Raw genomic sequence first — 21,729 nt, 5'->3', positions numbered from 1 at the left:
GGTGAATTTTGAGTAAGAATCTGAGAAGCCTGTTTCTAAATGACTGTTTCCTAACTAAATCCCAACCCACAGAGCTGCTGAGCCTTAGGCACACATGGGATTTGAAGCAAGGCTTCTCTGTCTCCCAGACTTAAAAGAATTCCATGATGTACTCTTATTCCCTAAGTATGCACATTAGGGTTGTTTTTCTCTAAGCTCCTACCCACTAAAAATGGGAAAATACAGTTCTACAGAAGCACTGCTGACAGCAGTGCAGTTACTTTATGTAGCACTGTCAGGCTGTGTTAGCTTAGCCAGTGCCAGATGTTTGCAAGCAGGGCTTGCCAGGTGTGTGAAGCTGAGGAGCCTTTTTAAATGCACAGGAACCTCTGCTACAGAGTTAGCATGTATGAACCCAGAGGTGCAGGTATTTTATTACAGCATTTCTACATGTCAAATTCTGTACAGAAATTATCAATTAATCTAGTCTAAGAGGAGTAAAAAAGGAGATGCTGGACTGTGACTTACTGTATAACGCCCACGTAGTTTTCAACTTGCATGGCAGTGGCGTTTCTCCAGTCCTTCTTAAATCCAATCACCAGGGTGTTTGGTTTCATTCTACCCAAGCCTGAGGCCTAACGATATTAAAACACTGCTTGAGAAGGTATACACACATGCTTTTACTGTAAATGAAAAGTAATGGCAAAAGATCACTGAAGTAATGTTCTGGAGATACAACTAGATTGCATTTCATGAACGTCCTTCATGCTCATATCCATGCAGAAAGATTAGCTCTAAATCATTCCAACTATAAATGATTTTAGATGACAGAAATGTAATTTTGCTAAATTAGCATTCATTTGCATTTCTTCTGACATGCTTTCATTAAAATGGTTCAATAACTTGGAATCAAGAGAGAGTTCAAGCACTGTTTGTATGCTCATTCTAACATAATAGCACAAAGCTTTTATCAGCTTTGGAATGCTCAGTAGATGAACTGGGTCTGAAGACTCTTAAAAACACCTCAGATATGCAAAGAAGATATAACCATTTAAGATTTTGTTGTTTTCTTTTTCCTTAAACTTAGAAACTGTTGCTGTTCTGTTTGCTGTATTCTTCCCAAAAGATATCCAAAATTAACTGAGCATGCTTTACAGATAAAATTACAGTTTATAAACAGGAAGAACAAATGGCTTGTAAAGACACTCAGTTGCCTCCAAAACTGGGTCTGGATGCTAAAACCTGAACAAGATCTAGATTCAGCTAACCTAAGTTTTATAGAAGTCTAAATATTCAATGTGTTCGTAACTTTCAGGGGGAGACCCACAAATACACCAGATTGGCAAGTTGTTTCACTTGGCAATTTTTACTGCTAACAAAAAGAAAATAGATAAAAACTGTTGAGCCTTGGTGTTTTGGGTTTTTTAGTTGCAGTAGATACATTATTTACATTTAAATAAATAATCGGTTGGCAAAGCAATGCAGATGTTTTTAGGTTACAATAATGATGGTTATCCTTCTGTTTGCTGGGAGGGAATGATTTGAGGTCCAGTATTTGGCTTTGTCAATAGTATTTAAGTAGTAATGGAAAGGAAGAGGCCATTAGACTGTAACAGTTCTCCAAAACATCAGAAGGATCTCCTACTGAGGCAATGCTTAAACCAAAGTTGAAGTGTCCCTGTGAGGTTTTTTTACAGAACAAAAGGGTATTTATTAATAATATTTTATTTTGCTCAATTGTCCTGTCCATTCAGTAAGTGCTCAAAGAGCCCTGACAGGCTACCAGTGGGTGACTGTTACCCAGAGTATTTTAGTCAATTCCCTACTGTCTCGGTTTGCACTGATGTGTTTTCAGCAGTGTATTTTGTGCAAAGGATGGGAATTCTCTCTCAGTATCTGTACGTTTAAATATTCATATATGTGAGAGGGAGAGATGGGAAATAGGAAAACAGTGTTTCTCTGCCTTCATTAAGGCCATTTTAAATGGACTGTTGGAAATGATCTGCTGTATTCTTAGAGTAATAGAAAAACATTACAGACTCTCTTATTTAGATGGCTTTCTCTCTATTTGCAGAAAATATGTTACTCATTTTCAGTTTCCAATGAATGCAAAAATATTCTCAGATATTTAATATGCTGCATAATATCAAACAATAGAATTGATTGGCTGCATAGACATTCATATGTTGCCCTGTAGATGCCTCTCTTTTTTTATAATAGTGTCTTGTTCATTTAGAAGAGAATCAGTCTGCCTTGACTCGTAATTCCATAGCCCAGAAGTAGATCTCTTTGTGAAATAACCTGTAATGTAATATACACCTATCCCCAGAATGCCCTTCCTGTTTATAATATTATCTATATATACAGAGGACTTCTTAACAAGTAAACAGTAACACTTTACATAAAGAGAGGCTTTGATGTAACATTCTTCTCTGCGTTCTGTAAACAAAAAGCTTACTTGAAGTAGACTTTTGACTCCTTCTCTGAAGCTGTCAGCTGCCACTGCTGCATAAAAGGCTTTTCTTTTGTTCTTTGTGAGCCATGCCTGCTTTTTTGCCATGCCACTGTTCATCTCCTTAACACACAGCTTGCGTGGTCCCTGCATGATACAATAAAATATTATTAAGAAGGCTTTGTATTATACATCACCCAGTGATTTTGAAGGAGTTACCTAGTCTGCTGCGGGAGCAAATGGAGAGCCAGAAAAATACCTTTCCAAAAAGGGTCTGCAGAGATTCAGCCCTTTGAAAAAAAACTGTGCTGCAACCATAACTCACATTGTGTTCAAGAGGGCTGAGGCTGTTAATGCTACTTAAATATAGTGTTTCTGACAGAAAGAAGGACTGCTATGGATTGCAACATCTTAGACAAATATCGAAGGTATGATGAAGCATCTCAGAGTGAATAAAGTCCCTCCCTGACCTGACTACGTAAAGAAGTCTCGGCAGATCTGAATTTGCATTGTTAAGCTCCTATCTACTAATAGTAGGAGAAAAGGTTTGTTGCTATTAATTTTAAAGCTATAAATGCCTTTGTCACCAAGTTCTTCCAGTGGTCATCCGGTAATTTAATGAGGGGAAATCATGTGCATATCCAAGTCACAAGACGTGATACACTAGCTTGACAGAAGAGAACGGGCTGGCAGTAGGTGCCCAAAAGATAAGGCCCGGGAAAGATATAAAGTCTGAGAATAAGGGATAAGTCTGAGAAGCATAAATCTGGAATTTAATTGATTAAAAAATATGTGCTCTTAAATTTAAGATTTTCTATGCTTTGTTCATTCCCTTTCATGTTGTCTTCAGGAAGCTGAATCAGTTGTCCAGGTCTTCTGCAGTGAAGATGCAACTCTGAGAAGGGCAGTCAAGTCTCAAATGCCGGTTTCAGTGTTATCAGGCTGGACTGGTAGTCTCCACTTTACAAGGCAGAGTACAAGAGCAGAATTGTAAACTGTGGGAGTGTGTCCAGCAACATCAGAGACAGTAATTAAATAGGCCAGAAGGATAGGCCTGGCTTGGAAGCACTTGGAATCCAGTGTGCCTGACTTGGGAAGTGGTACCAGTTTGGTTTGTTATAGGTATTTTTGAACTTTAGTTAGCTGCAGCTTCATTTTATGCAGAAATAATTCCTTTCTGTTTTTTAAAATCTTGGAAATCTTTTAGGGTGCTGGTAAGTTGAAGTTTGGTTCCAATGGAACAGATAACTAGAGAAATCAATAGCAGTTTCCTATAATATAAAACTAGGAAGGCTTGGTAAACTCCTGCTTGGGAGATTGTAGTTCAAAATTCATATTTAAATCTTTTACATTTAAAGTAAGATAGTGCATGGTAGCGGCTTCTGCTCAGTTGGGAAGCAGAGGGAGATGTAGATTTTGTTTTCCTCCATAGCAAACTCTTTAAGCTTAAAATTTGTTTTCCATTCAAGAACAGTGCCATACCTGAACTGAAATAAATTCTCTCCAAATTTAAATGTATGGGAGGGATCACTTATTTCAAGATTGATTTTGAAAAGGTGATTTTTTTTGAATATAAACCCAAATGTCCTTCTTTCAAAACTTCAGCCTTGCTGAAACGTTTTTTTGGTCTTCCTGGAAGAAAATGTGATTTATATAAATTTATAGAGATGTAGAAACAACTGCAATACATTTACTTTCAGTGAATTGGCATTGGCTGCTAGAAAAGGAGGCAGGGCCTTTGGAATGATTTTTCTGGCTAGTTCCATCTGAAAAGCAAAAAACAGCATTGAGAAAGCAGCTGTGAAATAACCTGGTGGATTTCCATGTGTCATGTTTTCATCTATGCCTTTTTTATTATTATAATTATTGTCATTATTCCAAAAGTGAGTTTTGACCTGATCAAAAGTTGGCTGGGTTGATGCTCTTTCAGGTGTTTTCCCTCGTGTATGTTTCTGAACTCCTTATGGCTATTTAGGATGTACAAGGGGAAGGATGGGAGAGTCCATGTGATCTTCCTTTAATGAGATCATGCTGCATTCTTGGGTGATATTAAATTTATTGTAGTTTGTTTGGATTTAATGGGCGTAATTTAAGAGATTGATCCTGGTTTTTGGAATCGTGTAAAGATCTGGGAATAATAAGTTGAACGATAAGATTAAAGTTCCATTGAAAAAAAAGTCTTACCCTTCTTCCCAGTCTTTATGGAGAATACCTGAAGATAGTTTCACAACTGGCTTGCACAATGTGTTTTTGTTGGCCAAAGGGACAGTCCTACCCTTCTTTCTGATGATAACTTATCTGTGTCCTCCTCTACTCCTCTGTTGTATCAGTATTAATGTTTGTGAAATTGTACAAGGAGTCCCATGAATCTGCAGACAGAAGACTAACCTTGCAGAACTACAATGAAGGCAGGTACTAAAAGCAGAATAGCTGTTTTTACTAGAAACTTAAACTGGTCAATCCGACATATGGCCACAACCTCGGAGCCAAATAACTTAAATCATCTTTGTGTTCTGTTGCCATGTTTATCTTACCTATCCCTGAAGCATCTATCACCATGTTCCTGCAAAGTTTCTTGCTGCCCTTTGGGGAAAAAGGAATGGAAAATGTTCTGTGTGGCATGGCGTCTCAAAACTCTATGCATAGCTAGCAGCATGTCACCTTTTGAGGGAAAATGCACTGGGCATTATGTTTATGGCTTGATGTATTTTGTTACATATCATAGGCTGTTCATCTGGTCCCTAGGAATTTTGTCATCCACTTACTACCACAGTTTGGCAAGTCACAAAAGTTCATTGTGTCTCACTTTTATTATCAACCAAATTAAATTTTTAGGTTAAGAAATGGTTATTTTAAAACCCAATGAAAATGCTTCCACTAGCAAAATAAATCTAGGTTTTTTGTGTGGTTCTCCACAGAAAGCACTAAGATTAGATGAACGTGCATAAGAATTCAGAAAACTTGCTGAAACTCAACTTTAGGAAGCTGTGTGTTCTCAGGATCTTGGGATAAATTCTACACTTAATGAGTGCAGTGGGAAAGCTAACTGTTATTACAGTAGAGAAGAATTAGGACCGTTCACTCTTTAGAGACTCACTTGATTTGGGAAGAATCACATGTAGATCTCCTGTACTCCCTTTTAGCAATGTGGTGGCATCAAATGAATTATTCCTATGCTCCTGTAGAGGAACAGATTATCTTGCCTGGCTCGATTGGCTAGATCTGCAGCCCCATTTGGCGTCATGAGCTGGGATTTTTTCCTCTCAAAATTGAAAAGCCATCGTGATATTTAAAATATATTTTCTCTTCTACACTACAAACATGTCTATTTTTGTTCTGTGCTAATGGGAGACTTGAACTTTGTCCTTTAAAATATATTATTTCTTGAAATATACTTTGCTCACCTCTTTACATATCAGAAGAGCATCTTTATCCTCAGAATTAGCATTGTTAGAGTTTTGGAGAAACCCCAGCAGAGAGCTGAATTACTTGCCAAAGCCCAACTCTGCAAATTGATGGCAAAGCTGAAAATGGAGCCAGGGTAATTTGACTGTTGCACTATAACCCTTCGAGGGTTTTTTTCATTGCTTTGTGGGATTTTATTTATTTGAGGGTTTTTTGTTTGGTTGGGCTTTTGGGGTTTTTTTTTGTGTGGTTTGGTTGGGTTTTTTTAAGCCTTGCTGTGTCCATTTAAAAAAGAAATCTTTCCTTGTAATGCTTTATGGGTTTTTTTCAAACTACTTTTTGGTCCGTCTCCTATGAACTCTGAAATGCATCTCAATGAGGCATTTACCAGCAGGCGCTGTATCAGTCGATAGCTTTCTTGTCAAGACTTATGACAAAATTCATTCTCAGTGCAAATCTCTTTCATGGTCTGCACAGACGCCCGTCAGCACCAATGGGAACATTGTGTGCTGAGTGAGAGTGGAATGTGTAATGCAGCACCCACCGGCGCTGGGTTTTCAGGTTTATATGAGCTGACCTTACCGTGTACACTTCACAACAGATGCACAGCCCGTTGTTCTTTGTGAAGGTATGTGTGATGTCTAGCAGAGCAGGCCTGATCATAGGAGCTCCTGTTAGTGCTATGCACTGGGGTCTGTTAGGAGGAAAAATAGAGGCTGTATTTAATTGGGTGATGTACTTATTTGGAATAAGCTGTTCTACTGTTCACTGAAAATCTTACCTGAAGTTTTTCACATGGTCTTCCACTGTAGTTAATGCCAGAGCACTGTCTAAGGCATTAATATAGTAAAGAGCCTGTGTTGAAGAACCCCAGTTTACTTCTGCATATAATAAAGATAAATAATGCATATTAAACCATGGGCTTTTCCCTGTGGTCTATTGCAAAGGTCAGAAACCATGTTACCTATGAACCAAAGCAGGGTGTATTTTCTCATGCTTCATAGATACAGTGCTATTGGTCTTTGTGCTTCACAGCAAAATACGGTTTGCTTGTGTGATGCAAAAATATACATGCAAATACATAGTCTCCTTTTTTAAAAAATCATAGGCAATGGTCTTCCTTTGCTTAAAAACTCTTTTCTTCTCTCTTCCATTAAGTCTATATCCTTCTCCAGTGCATAAAATGGACAGCCCTGAGTCTTGTATTTGGTGTGGAATTCAGGAAGTTCAAATTAAACTGTTAGAAAAGAACATTGCTGGCTTCAATTAGCACTGTTCTGCTGTATAGGTCAAAAATTGTTCTCCGAAACCAAGCTTGGCATATACATCTTTTCTCATTATTGTGCAGCTCTTTGGTGGATGGAGGCGGATAAGCCGCAGCTTTTGAGATCTACATGAATACAGATAAGTCCCGTTATGCCAAGATACAAAGCTAATAGTGCAACCAAGTGGAGGTTTGTGCAGAAGTCATCTTTTCTAAAGTGTATTAGTCTCTTCTGAACCCTTCAGTTGCTGGTAAATAGGTGCTGAACAAAAGTCACTCTCTTAGGGAGAAGAATAGTTTTTGTATGGTGTCTGTCATCAGTGAATTTAACCAAGACTTGAGCTGCTACCTTGCAGCAAGGACACGGGCAACACACTAGAAAAAGATAGAAATCCTCAAATGGTTTTGACAGTGGTCTTGACAGGTGTGTTCTCCTACAGCTGCTGATATTTACAGGAAGAGAATGACAGACTATCCTAGTGTCTATGGAAGCACAGATAGGGAGGGGACACAACAGTGCAGCAGTATACACAGGAAGGAGCAACAGTGTTTCAGACCAGGTGTTGCTGTCACAGGCTAGCTGCAGTGAAAGAACATCTTCTGCTGAGAAACTTGCCTCTCTTCTTTGTATTATTTTTTTCTACTGCAGAAGTAATTCAGATGGTTAGCAGTGAAATCTGAACCTTGGTTTGTTTTTTCCTAGATAGGAATTAACCAGACTGTCCAGTCTTTTACTTGTGGTGTATGGTATTAGCACGCAGATTTCTGAAGAGAGCTCCTGTGATTTGCTGATGTGCTAAGCAGTTTTTTCCTGCAGTAAAGTGTGCCCATCTTTGATTTACTGAGGTATTGCAGGGAGATGCTGGAAGAGGATCAGTTCATGAGTAATTCAGATTGCATTTTTGTTGCATAATGGGCAGCAGGTTTACATTTTGAGTGAGGACCCCAGATGAGTCAGCTAAGAGCATAACAAAATTGTGTGTGTGAATAAAAGCCCAAATGTAGTGAAGATGTGGTGGGGAAAAAAACCCGGGGTGCAGGAATGCTTACACAAAGCCCTGAACCATACTTGAAGTGCTTATTTAACAGGAAAAAATTCACCAGTGTCATCTTAATCTATATTCTCTAAGATGGGATTTAATGGGATGCTCTAAAGAAAGTTACTGGAGAAAAAGTAATGTCTGATTATGTTAGTGGAACCATTTCCTGTGAAATCCAGTCTGGCTGCATAACATATACACCAAATAGAGAGCTTTGAGGCCTTACCTGGTTTTTTATATGTTACATAAATATATAGAAAGAGCTCAATGGCATAAGTGATGAGGGCTGCCCACCAGTTGATGACAAACATGACACCACAGCACAACAGGGCTCCAAAAAGTGACACCCACATGTTATAATATCTGAATGCAGGTCTCCAACCTGTTGAAGAGAATTGAGGAAATTGGAGGAGCATGGAACATATTGATCAAATGGCGATCCACTGACGTTTGCATGTACAAACCCATGTGCAATCAGTTTCAGGCCCAGTCAGAAGGGGTGCCAGTGACATGTGCAAATTCTCAGGCCTTGTGAGTATCGATAGAGATGTCAGGTGTTGGCTGATGTAGGTTTCTATACGTATAGAGTAATGGGTCTTTGAAGCCTTTTACTACAAACCCTTTCCTACTGCTTTGTCCAGCTTGGCTTTGAGTTGCCATTTTGTTTATGAGTGCTTTTGCCACATTAAAGCTCACTGGTTCAGAACGGAAAACAGTTTTTTCCCTATAACCCCAGGAAATTGGCTATGTCCTTTTGATGCCTATACATAGAACTTATTAATGGGAACTAAACACTTGCTGAGAGGATAGTTTATCCCAGTACTGTAAGTGCACCTGTCTTAAACTTGTAAATTGCCTGGCCTCACTGCAGAAAAATAAAATCATTTGCAATTGACTTTAAAAAGAGATTATTCCTGCTGCTCTTCAGCTGCAAGTACTGAATCCATCCCCTGCTAGCAATTAAAATGATGAGGCAAGCAGTGAGCCTCCATGGTGTGCAGGTCTCTGCCAGGTGTTCTACAGAGCAGACTCTTTGGAGAGGAAAAAAACACGGAAGATACAAGAAGAGGCTGAGCAGCCCTATCTTGGATCATCTTTGTAATGAGGGAATGGGAAGGTCCTGCTGTGAAAAAATTTGCTGTCCTGCAGCCTTGCAATTATTATAATCTATCACTGTGAATTGTCAGAAATTAACTGGAGGAAATGAGAAGAGAAAAATGGCTGCAGTTTTTGTCTGAAATGTTAAGTAGTGGCAAAGTAGAGCAAGAGGCCTGCATATGAAGTCTGCAGAGGTAATTTTTTCTCAGCTCCAGGGCTCTGTAGAGCAGATCTGCATTTGTTCAGCTGTGCGGGTAATTAGCAGAAGCGCTCGTCTTTCCTGCCCTCCGATCAAACGGCACCGTGCAGGTCTACAGGAAGGAAGCTGAGGTGGGTGTTTGTCGCTACTGCAGCTTCTTCACACTGGAAATCAAAAATGTATTCCTTGCTCCCTGAATTGAGTAATTGATTCACAGTGGCAGGAAATTGTCTTTCCTGTGTTCCAAAAACATAGTCCTTAAGGTATCACTCCTTCATTCATGAAGGTGATGAGAATTATTCTGCCATGGTGATGCACAAGCCTGAAAGCCAGCATGTTCCTTTGCTGCCCAAATGTAGAGAGAAGCTCTCCAGTTACCCTGAACAGGACCTCCTTGTGCTTCGCCTTGTAATTTTTTTACTAGCCACTGCAGAGCTGTGATGATGCTGTTTGATGGACTTGTTCTTGTTGTACATGTTACATTCCAGACACTATCACTTCTAGCACAATTACTGTTCTTATGAACTTTACTCTAAATTTCACTGTGGGTTTGGAGAAGGGTGTAATGGCTCCCAGCCATACACTATACCTTGCTTACTTTATGTGGCATGGGCTTTTATCCACCCATGTTGAGCGATAGTGAGGGGAAAAACACCCTGAGGAGGAATTGTTCTGCTCCAGTGGGATGCATCAAAGTCTTTTTCATCCTGTACAACTGTGGGGAACGTAAGGACTAAAGCTATTATTTTTATCTTTTGGAGATAAAATGTCATCATACTCAATGAGAGCTGTAAAACCTCAGATCACGTAACTTAGATATTTTACAGGTACTGCAGCTGTCTGACATACAGTCAAAAAATTGCAGAGATCAGACTATGAAGCCCACATTTAAATCACTAGCAAATGCAGACTCACCTGGAGACTTTGCGTATGAGGCATGAAAGCAGGAGAAATTAATCAAAGCATATGAAGCCAGGAAGAAATTGGAGATGATGGGAGCAATGGTATTCAGTTCAGCTGCAAGACACACACACAAGTCAGACATAGGCACAAGTTTCCTAGGTTGTTGGATAGCTTTTTCCTGACAGTGCATTTAATCTGGAGGCAGGCTGAATTCATCACCCAGGAAGAGCTTGGGTTTTGTCCTGTGGTACTTATTTAAGCACCTTCATTCATATTAAGTAGTGTCTGCTGATGCTGATTTTGGTAACATTTTGTGCTATGTAAGGTTATACTTGATGCTCTGGTTCTATGGAATGGCTCTTAATGACGTAGATCTGGTGTAAATTTCAGAATTTTAAATACATGATTGAGAGGACAGATGCATTTCACAAAATGCTAAAACTTATTGTTTTGCTTTTTAAATGGCAATCTGAATTCTCTCTGCTAAACTTCCCATTTCCTCAGTGTCATACCAGTTGAATTTCAAATCTTGGAAAAACTAACACGCCTCTAAATACAATAGCTGGTATTTTCTACCATCAGTGCTGGCAAACTGGGGTTTGTTTTGGAGCTGACTGTGGGGGAGGCTTGGCCCGGAAGGCTTCTTAATTATTTCAGCATTACCTCCGAGCTCTGTCCAGTATAAACTGGAAAGCCATTTTCAAAGTTGGTGACTTTGCCTTGTAGTTCTAAGCACTGCCTCCTTCCAGCGGGGTGAGCAGGAATTGCACCTACTCTGCATCTTTGAAAATGAGCCTGTCCTGGCCTTGTGATGTTGTTACTAGAGTCCCTCTTGGTTTGGTTTTCCCCTCTTTAAGAATAATGGAATTGCTACCGGGGCTTTGAGCATGCTTGGGCTTGTGTCAGAGCTTACCTGAGTGGAATCTTTTACAGTCATAACTAAGAATTGTATTAAAATATCAGTTAATATAATTTCAGAATGCGAGATTGTAGCAGTTGTGTCACAATATACAAACCGATCAGAATGAATGCCATAGCAATCACGAAAGTGAGAACATATCCCCTGATGGGCTCGTTGTTTTTTCCATAGCCTTTGGCAAAGAAGTGGAGCCCTTTGTAGACGTTGTCCTTGCAAAGAGCCTGGTAGACATATCAGAAATTAATTCTGTTAAGCAGTGCTTTCCTGCATCAGAAGTTCACTGTCTGTGAGTGACAGATTGTTAGGGTTTTGCTAAGCAAAAATTCAATCTTTCTACTTCAGGTACATATACTGCTGTGGCACATAAGCATTCAGATAAGGTGGTGAGTCCATATTCTACTATATAAAAAACAGGAATGACATATATATACACCCTGCTATATATAAAAACTATATACAGTAATCACAGGCATTTAATTCTTAGTCAGTACTTATTAGCTGAATAGCTAAATAGAGTCTAAATTGGAGGAAACAGAAGCATGAATCAGTGGCCTGGTGTAAGTTGAACATATTATCTTTCTGTCCTATGCCTTCTGTTTGTATTCTGTCCCACACTGCTGCTGCTGCCCAGACTGCTTCTGGGCAGCCTGTTTGAGCGCAGCTGCCAGCCTCTGAATCTTACAGTCTTGAGGACTCCTGTGCTTACAGGGTGGCTTTCTGTAGGGGGATAGAAGTATATCCTTGCATCCTGAAAGTAGCCCTGAAGCTATCTATAACAAGTAACATGTACCTCCTGTAGCAAAGCTGAGCTCTGACCAAAAGGTCATTCTCACTGTTGTATGAGGGTGTAAAGGCCTGCCTTTTTCTGTAGAAAAACATTTTACATACTGTTTTCCCTGTCTCTTCCTCCCACGTGTGTCAGTGTTATTTAAATATATACCACATTTTTCATATAGACTTCAATTAAATCTTAGGTCTGTAAAGTAAAACAGAGTTATAAAGAATTGGATAGTTTAATTTTACCTGGAAAACTTTAGGTGCACTGACAAGAGATGCTAGAGCTGATGACAGAGTAGCAGAAAAGATGCCAGCTGTGATGAGAGGACCAAAGCCAGACACCATGCTCATCACCTTTAAGAAAAAAGCGAGGAAAAAAGAACAGTCGGGTTTGCATTTGGATACGCTTTTTGATGACAGACTTATTCAAGTACTCTGTTTTTATGTGTCTCTGCTTTTCATGGTTCTCAATTCAGTCCTGTATAAACCAACTGTGAAGTGGGGAAATACTATTGTTCCTGTCAGTAAAAAGCAACAGAAGCATAGTCAAATTTTTGTACAAGTATGCAGCTGTCTGCTGAGGCAGGTGAGTACTCTGTGAGATTTTTCTCACCTCCTTTACTAACTGGTTGCTCTTAAGCCTCTACTTGATGAGTAAATAGTCAGCTTGTAGCAAGAAGGGCAATGGTAATGGCAGGACCAAAGTATGAAATGTGGTTGGAGTCACATTCTTTGGTTAGTTTTTTTGGTTTTTTTTTCCTTGAATATTTCATGTGGCTGAAAAAGAGAGGAAATGCCTGATTGTGCTGGCAGAAGTGCAGTGCTGCAGGCAGTAATGATGGTCGCTGCCGGGGCTCCCTTTAGCCCTCCCGGAGGGGCTGTACTGGCCTCTGGGACCACAAGAGCAAAGGGGTTGCTGAGAAGCAGCAGACAGATGTGATTGCCAGATGCTTTTTGGTGTATAGGAAGTACTCCAGGACAGAAGCCAGTTAATCCTGGAGTTCTGTCAGATGAAGACATTTTTTTTTTTGATAAATGCAAGATGTGAAAATTTTAATGGCTGTAGGGAGGTCACCCTGGGTCGGGGAAGCTGGTCTGAGGTGGGAGTGAAGATGGCAAATGATCAAGAAAGGAAGGACAAGCAGTCTGTGACAGGGACAGCATAACCCTTTTAGGTGGTTACCCAGCCCTGTCATTTAGCAGAGCTGGCTGGGAAAAAAGCAAGTGACTTTAAAAGCTACAAATGGCTAGTTGAAAAGCCAGCACAGGTGGGTGGTGAGCTCCTCTCACAGGCCCTGAAGCACAGGGGCTGAACAGACATCTGGGAGCTGTGGGTTGGTGGCCACAGAAGAGCTATTTTACTTTGATGCTTTGCCTAAGGTTTATTTTGAAGAATAAAAATGGCAGTCTCTCTTTGGCATAGGAGAAAGACCCTGTTAAGTCTCACTCGATTTTTCACTCAACTATTTTTGGATACTTCTTATAAAGAAGTCGGAACTCCGTTTTATACTGGGGCACAACCCTATAACAGTGGCCACAGCACCCCTGTGGTAACATCACATCCATGTGTAAAGAGCAGTGAGATGAGTTGCTGATCTAACAGGAGTTCCCAAGGTCTCTGTTCAGTCTAGATTTTGAGTTTGAAGATGTTACAGTACATACAGCTGCATGGTACCTTTTGAAAGAAGAGATAAAGACCTTACCAGAGTGCTGGGAAGGCTGGTGATGGGAAGTATGGGGGTAATGTGGAATGCAGGGGACTTCCCTGAGATTATTCCTATAGTTTTTTACTTTTTTAGATAATAGTGGATGTCCTGTTGCAGTTAGTTGTCAGCAAATAATGATTTTGCATGTTTGTACTTATGTATTCATGTATTGCTTGTGATTATATGTATTATCTCATTAAAACCTGAAAATTATTCATCAGCCCATAATCACATGGCTGACTTGCACATCTGGAAAAATCATAGCCTAGGCTGCAGGCAGATGATCCATTGCAGCTCATTCCAGGTACAACTGTATCGTTGATGTTCCCAGTAGCATCTCGTACAACACAGGAAGCTGTGGAAACAATGATATATTATTATTTTCCTTCCTTGTGACATCAGAAGAATGCTTTTGCCACACTTTGTCTCTTAGTCTGCATGCCTTTTGTACAACTGCTGTCTTAGGCTCATCCCACAGAGCAATGCTTAATTTAGGCAGAGATTACTTCCCTGCAGTGCAGCTTAGTTTCTTATGTAAGCAGATACTTACTTTTGTTACGTTTAAAATAATCGGCCGGTTGACTAATGTGAACCAGCCTGTTTCTGAGAGGAGAGAACCAGACAGAGATCAACAATAAATTAACTGACTCCAAAGTATACTGTCTGCCTGCGGCCACTTTTACAAGTGCTGGTATTCAGGTAAACTGGTCGGGGAAGTCTCAGGTCTAGGCATATACTATTTTTTATTTAACAAGGACACACAATTGCTTTAGAGACTCAGATCCTCATCTTTTCAAATTGTTGAGCCCTACTGATACTGACGTAGTAAAGAAACTTCTAACATGAGAAATTATCTATACTCTTTTTGGTTTGATTAATATTTGTGCTGTGTTTTTTTTGCTTGCCACTAGCAATGAGAAGAAGCATATGGAGTTAACTTAGAGTGCTGATCTAAACGTATTTAGCAGCCAAGATGTAAGTTTATATGGTATCTTCACATATGTCAAAAACATTGTTATTGAGAGTCCCAAGGTAGCCATTATCTATTTAGCAAACTACCATCAAACAAAAAGAAAACAAAAAAGCAGTGTTGCATTAAAAACTAGACAGCTCTGAAGTTGAAATACAGTTATTGCTTGTGAGAACAGAACAATACATTAATGCAGATTTATAATAGAAAGTGAAGAATAACTACTTCAACTTTAATTGCAAGGGAAATTTAGATCCAAATAATGCAATAACCTGAGCTGCAGCTTGACTTGAGTTTTCTGCCTTTTGAATAAAGTACAAAATCCGCAAGCCAAGAAAACTTGAGATTCATCTCCCAGAAAATGGAGTACCCTGCAGGGCTTTCACACAGTATTGAGGTATTTGCTCATAAGGAAGAGTGTCATTTACAACACTTTCTTACAGTACTATTAAAATAGAAAAAGAAAAATCTTTTTCATGAACAGAGATTTATTATACTCTTGTAATGAGAATTTAATTGCATATTCCTCCAACACAGTTCATGGCTTTAGTACAGGTCTCCTTTTCACCCTTGTATCCATTTTCTTACCTCACATTCCAGTATTGTAAAGCACCTAGTCATGTAGTACATCTTCTTTAAGACAGGCAATTGATTTCTGTCTTTGATGTATAACATACAAAATCTGTTACCCTGTTGTTACTCATGAGTGCTCTGTAAGACTAGTGAGAGGATGTTGAAGCTGTGTCAAATTTCACAATGTGAATGAGGAACAAAAGATCAGGAGATTGATCAAAGGTTCCTTTAATCTTTCATGTACTCATGGATACTGTATGATAGTGGTCTTTGTCACTAAATCAATGTAAAAGTATGCATACATGTCATATGAAAGTCCAGCTGCCAAGCAGGGACCTGTTTTTCTGTTGACTGCTGCTTTTTTTTTACCACTGTTTTTACATACGGTAAAATCAAGTATTTCTCTACATAATAAATCCACAAGATGAAGCAGCAGTGAGGCTAATAATTAATTTGTATGCCAGGCTTTCAGACTTTTTAGCTGTATAAATTAAGACATGAAGCAGAGGGTTCTGTACTTACCTGCACATATTGCGACGCCGATGTAAGCAACTGTTGTGATGAGAATGGCCAGCATCGTTCCTTTGGGTATCGCACCTTGTGGATCCTTAAAGCAAAGCAGTAGCACAGAAACCGTCATGAGGTGGTGTACTACAGTCCACCTGCATTTACATGCTACAGAGTCCTGCTGCATTGTGATATGAAGATACCCTTGGAGGGTAGGCTTTTGTCACTGCACCAATGTTTCCTGTACCAGCATGTACACAGACTGTATGCATACGGTGAAACAGGCCTGTGGTGCAGTGCTCCTATCCAGTGGTTGGACTGGCTGATCTGAAAGGTCCCTTCTAACCAAGACAATTCTGTGATTCTATCCCAAACATAGGGAAGGATGTTATTCTGGAGGAGCAGAGGTCATGCTTATAGCAGCAGGAGAGTCCTGAGCACTGCATTTCTGGGAGCTCCAAACTCTCTTTACATTGCAGTGGGCTTTTATTTTAATGCTTAATGGTATAATGGTTAACTAGTTACTGAATTAACCATCAAGCTCCTGTGAGTGACAAGACAGGACTATTTTTTGTTAATTGGTAAGTTGTATGCAGGTAGTCACCTTGTATAGAATACAGTACTTCTGTGAGTGATTGTATCTTGACAAGAAGCTACTTCCTTTCACTGTTCTGACTTCTGATTTAGATAATTTAATCAGGCTGGGTTATAATGCTTACAGACTGGCTCACAACAATGTCACCTTTGATCATGCATCTGTAAGAGTCCAAAGATCTGCAATATACATTATATTTTAAAGGGGTTCTTAATATTAGCCAGCCTTACAATTTAGTGTGTGTTTGTTTATGCTAGGAAGCACTTTTTCTGAATTGTCATCTTAAGATGGTTTAGTGAGGTTTTTTTAAGTCAAAGATGCATGGAATGCATTTTAAGTCACAGACTTTTGTACTTTTATAAATACGCTTGTCACATGGGGAAAAAAAAACCCAAAATACAATTTTGGAGTGTCATGTGAAACATGGATGAATGTCTAAACTGTGGTGATAATCAATATAATTTTAAAATGAGTTAAGGATTTATTGAGCTGAAAAATAATTGCCAAGTCACTTCAGCAGCATAAACCCTTTTGCCCTCAGATTATGGTAACTTCAGTTTATTCAGTTCTGGTGTGGCTGTCTTAGGTCCTTGTTTTTGTGGAGTCTTATGCTGCAATCTCAAACACCGTAGCATTAAATCTTAGGGTTAAAGCTTCTTAAGGATTTCAACTTTTAAATTTTCTGAATTAAATATGGTGTGAGGACTTCATGGCCCGCTGAAGTCCATCCTGGGAAGACTTAGCTGTAGGCCTTGGACTAGGCCACTACGTGAGTGTGTAGCAGCTACAGAAGAACATACATAGGTGTTTGCAACAAATTTTAAAGAATGTTTGATTGGTCAATTTTATACTTTTTAAATACTTCTTAGCTTGTCTTTTAGATTTCTGGAGAGGCTGGTTAATTTAATTAGACCTGTCTAATGCATCTAAACATGCTCAGTGGGGAATCTGCAGCCTGGAGAACTTGGTTATAGAAATCCACTTACTGCCAGACTGAAACAACTGCGGAGTGCCAACAGGAGAACAGCTTCCCTTGGTCTCTTTCAGATGGCTTATGAAAGAAGTGCTGGTGCTTTGAGAGCTTGCTGGGTATAGAGAACACCATATATGGCAAAAGAATTATTTTAGAAGGATGGAGATTGTGAGAGGCTGATTCAGTCTCACTGGACAGAAGAACAGTGATTTTCGGGTTTTTAATTAAAAATGGAATCTCATAGATGCTATTAGGGGCTCAGTTTCTACATATTTCTCTAGGTGCTTGGCTTCAAAAGCAGTCCTCTGGAAACAAAGGAGATGAGGCATGCAGCTCAATGTGAGGAAGGGAAACAGAACTGTCTGTTAGGGTTGGTGGTATTTGATGAACTTGTGACTGCTGTGCTAATACAGAAATAACAGACCTTCAGTACCTTTCAGGTGTACTAGACAGTATGTCTATATGATAACAATGAGTCTATATGATGAGGTCAGATCACTTAATTTGACATGCTGGGGTTTTTAAGGTGGGAACCACATCCTTCTGGTATTTTTTTTTTCTTTTTATTTTGTGCTTTTTTGGAGTGGGGTTTTTTGGGGGTTTGTTACTGTTGTGGTTTAGTATTAGAATTTCAAGACTTGAATTACAGATATCCCTGGTGCATAACTGAATTCCTTGTAACATTACGGAGTGTTGTATTGCTCCATGTTTATTAGAGACATTGTACCAAATGCTTTTCTGAGCTTTGAATTCCTTCAGCTTTGCATTTAGCTTTACACTCTCTTTGCATTAAATACACTGTGCAAAGTCATGAAAACTAGAAGGCACTCAAAGTTGCAACTAAATTCCTGTCTCTAAATAATTTACCAGTGTGTTTAAATACCAGAAATATCATCCTGTACAACTGCTATACTGCAAGAGGAGGGACCTGACAGAGTGGCCACAGCAGGACAGTTGGGCACTCTCAGATGTCCTTTCCCTTTCTCTTCAGAGTCTTTTCTTTTTTCACAGCTGCAAACTTGCAGCTTTTCCTTTGAGCAGCAGTAGTGACATGGGATTGGGACATACTTGCTTTCATTAAATGCTCTGTTTCCTCTGCCTTTGTTATGACCCTGAACAGAAAAAGCCAGTCTCCACTGATTGTCGTGAGTACAAACATGAGCTTTACAGGTATGCTTTTTGGAATGATGTTTTAGGAGATTTTGCAAAATAAGAGAGCCAAGAGATGATTTCTCTTATGTCATGTGCTGCTAATGGACCATTAATGATATATTATTACAGGTTACTGAAACTTGCTTTTAAATGATACAGCAACCCGAATCTAAAGGCAGTAATTTTTGTAAATAGCCATAATGCATTATGAGAGAAAATGTGGATTGATGTTTTGAAATAATAAAGCAGGTACTTTAAAAGTTAGAGTTTTGCTTCCCAAAATAAGACAGGACTTAAAACTGAATGAATACAGTGTTGATTCACAATTTGTTTTCTTGTTCTTTTTTTCAGCCTACAGCTATTATTATGAAGTTTATGAAATACGTACTTTGAGATCTCCTGAGATATTGGCTCCTGCAAGGATGCCAGTGGCAGCTGGGAAGAAAATGGCAAACACTGAGAAAAATCCTTCTCCGCCTCTGAAATCTGGTCCAAAGTTTTCTGCAAATATTGATGCTGCAAATAAAGGTGAAAATGAAATGTACCACCAGGATTTGATTCCAAAGGTACTTAATGAAGGAGGTGAATAAGCTAGTCTTTCCCATCTGGATGACTGGGTTTGAATTTGTCTCATATCATAAGCAAAGTGAATTTGATTTTCTTAGTGTGGTTCCCAGTAGGATGTGCTTGTCTGCATCTCAGAGCTACAGATCCATATTGAAGTGACAGGAGTGTCACTGCAGGACTTGCACTTAGCTCTGTATAAAAGTTTGTCTGTGCTCTGTTCATATATAAATGACTCAAGCTGCAGCTGTCAGCTTCAGCAGCAGGGAAACAAACTCAAAATTAAAGATGAAATAAATTCCCTTGGTTTGGAAGCTTACTTATACTCAGGCAGAAGATCCTGATCTTGTGACCTTTTTCAGTGGAGTCCTTAACTCAGTATGAAAACAAAAGGAATGGAAACTTACTATTTTATGATAGATAGCAAGGTTACTTACCTTGGTAATTAAAAAAGCCTCTTGCCTTCTTTTCATTGTTGGTAGGAATGACTGTCCCAATAAAGAAGTTGGCAATGGCAACAAGGAGAACAACTAGAAGAATAACTTGAGCCTATTAATAGAAACAAAGATTTTCTTGAAGATTTTAATTTGCATTGACTGTGGAGAGGGCTGTATAGTAAGGATCTGTATATGTTTCCTATGAGATTAACAGTTTCTGTAATTTTTGAAAATATCGGGAATCAAGAAAGCTGAATCAGCTAATGACACCAGCAAATAGTTTTTATTAAGTTGATTATGAAATATATAGTTATAATTTAATTTTATGTTAGATGCTTTGCAAGAAAATGCAAAATGAAACAGCTAATGCATTAATATCAAGACATTTTTATATTGTTATAAAATTTGTTTAGTTGCAGTGGGTTGTCACTTCAAGGGTTGTAATATCTAATTGTTTTTCTCATCTCTTTTACAAGTAGTTCTAGGCTCCATCACAGCAGAATGTAAAAGTAAGGCTGCTATTCTGGACCTGATTTTGATAACTGTATTCCATCCTCTGAAGTGTTTCCATTTGAAATTCCATTTTGAACTTTTTTTTTTGCAGGTGAAGGAATAGCAGAAATCATTAGAGATTAAGGAATAGATAGTAAATAGAGCTCTTCTGCTGAGCGGCGCTTGAGAGAGTACAGTGATAAAACTAGGTATTGTTTTTACTACTGTTTATTCTGTTAAGCTGCATCAAAAAGAAGGGCAAAAGGGGCATCTACCCAAGGCTCTGAATGATGCCATGAATAATAAAAATCAGTATAATCAAGCTGCCTGCAGAACACAAGCTGCTTCTCCCCTTTTAAGTTTTCAAGGAAGAGCATGGAGTAATTGTGCTTTCATTGAATGTAGTGATTAAACTTCCATTTCTTTTAGAAAGATTAAGCATAAACTGAAACTGAGTGTTTTTGAAAATGCCACCAATTGTATAGCATTCCCCACACACAGTGTACAGTGGTCTACTATACTGCTTGCTTTTATATTCTTTTAAAGGTTTACCTTTGCTTCCCATTCCATGCCGGCAACAGAGATGCCAAGAAGACATACAACAGTTATGGTACCTATTATTCTGATGTCATTGGACTCATCTACCATCAGTGTATCACTATCCTGAAAGCAGTAAGAAATGTTATTAGAACCGGTCTTTCTCTGCCCAGCTGGTGGGATCAGGTAACAAGGTGAAATAGAAAGCAGTGAGCTGTCAGAGTTTCAGAGATTTGTGAGACAAAGTGCTTGCATTTCATGTTCCAGCTCACTCTTTGTAGTTGGGGTTATTTGAATGTCAATTAGATGTCTGCTCCTCTTCTGATTTTGAGGTGCTTGTTGAGAAATGTATGAAATGTATTCATAAGGTAGAAATAATGGAGAAACACTCTGTGGCCTCAGCTAAAAAGCATCAACACTTAAATATACAATATAAAGCAAACCAACCCACCCAAACCAACCAATTTAAAAAAAAAAGAAAAGAAAAACCACCAACACCCCCGCAACCCAAAATTAATCATACACATGAAACATCTATATTTACCTTAAGAAGTTCTACAACTGTTTCAGCAAATCCAACCACATACATAGCAACTGCTACTGCATTTGCAAAAGCAAAGATAAGTCCTATAGATCCACCGAACTCTGGGCCGAGACTTCTGGAGATAAGATAGTATGCTCCGCCTGCAGACAGAAATGATTGTTATTTCAACAGAACTAAATGCTCAGGTTTTGCTCACTTTTCTCAGATAAATAATACCAAAGGATTTTCTGCTTCTAGCCTAATAAACATAATCAGTATTTGTCCTTTATTAATAGAGGACACTGATAATAAAAGGTATGTGGTTTGTACTGGTTCTGACTGGTTCTGCCTTCAGACTTTTCTGCATACCTTTCTATTGCAGAAATCTTTTTAGTGCATGTTAGCATGAAAAACTAGACCTTCAAATAATTTTTGATAACACATAATATAATAACACAGACCAGAGAGAACCTCACTTCCACTCAGGTTCTGACTTACTTGGATCTACCCCAGTATTAACAGGAAGATCACAATCTGTTGTACATTGTTAAAGCTCCTGCACAGTGACCCAGCAAAACCTTAACCTTTTTTGTGATTTTCCATAAATAGAGCACGTTGCTTTGTTAGTTAATGATTTCATCTCATCTCACTGACACTTAATATT

At 38.9% G+C, this 21,729-nt stretch overlaps 1 protein-coding gene across 2 annotated transcripts in view; it reads right to left on the bottom strand.

Moving 5' to 3' along the window:
* SLC12A1 (solute carrier family 12 member 1) overlaps positions 1 to 21,729 on the bottom strand; it is a gene marked incomplete at both ends in the record, with an annotated part of 47,034 nt that overhangs the window by 13,770 nt on the left and 11,535 nt on the right. For both annotated transcript variants that reach the window (XM_084267773.1, XM_084267774.1), the window contains 14 exons: positions 508 to 614; positions 2,438 to 2,578; positions 6,419 to 6,530; positions 6,618 to 6,717; positions 8,367 to 8,522; positions 10,353 to 10,454; positions 11,357 to 11,480; positions 12,283 to 12,390; positions 13,946 to 14,097; positions 15,808 to 15,892; positions 18,901 to 19,028; positions 19,514 to 19,625; positions 20,558 to 20,668; positions 21,087 to 21,226. In XM_084267773.1, coding sequence (XP_084123899.1) covers positions 508 to 614; positions 2,438 to 2,578; positions 6,419 to 6,530; positions 6,618 to 6,717; positions 8,367 to 8,522; positions 10,353 to 10,454; positions 11,357 to 11,480; positions 12,283 to 12,390; positions 13,946 to 14,097; positions 15,808 to 15,892; positions 18,901 to 19,028; positions 19,514 to 19,625; positions 20,558 to 20,668; positions 21,087 to 21,226 — 1,678 coding nt within the window. The remainder of the gene's footprint in view (positions 1 to 507; positions 615 to 2,437; positions 2,579 to 6,418; positions 6,531 to 6,617; positions 6,718 to 8,366; positions 8,523 to 10,352; positions 10,455 to 11,356; positions 11,481 to 12,282; positions 12,391 to 13,945; positions 14,098 to 15,807; positions 15,893 to 18,900; positions 19,029 to 19,513; positions 19,626 to 20,557; positions 20,669 to 21,086; positions 21,227 to 21,729) is intronic.

This window comes from Gallinula chloropus, assembly GCF_964237585.1.
Source record: "Gallinula chloropus genome assembly, chromosome: 9".
NCBI classification, from domain to species: domain Eukaryota; kingdom Metazoa; phylum Chordata; class Aves; order Gruiformes; family Rallidae; genus Gallinula; species Gallinula chloropus.
This window is presented reverse-complemented; position numbering and strand designations above follow the sequence as displayed.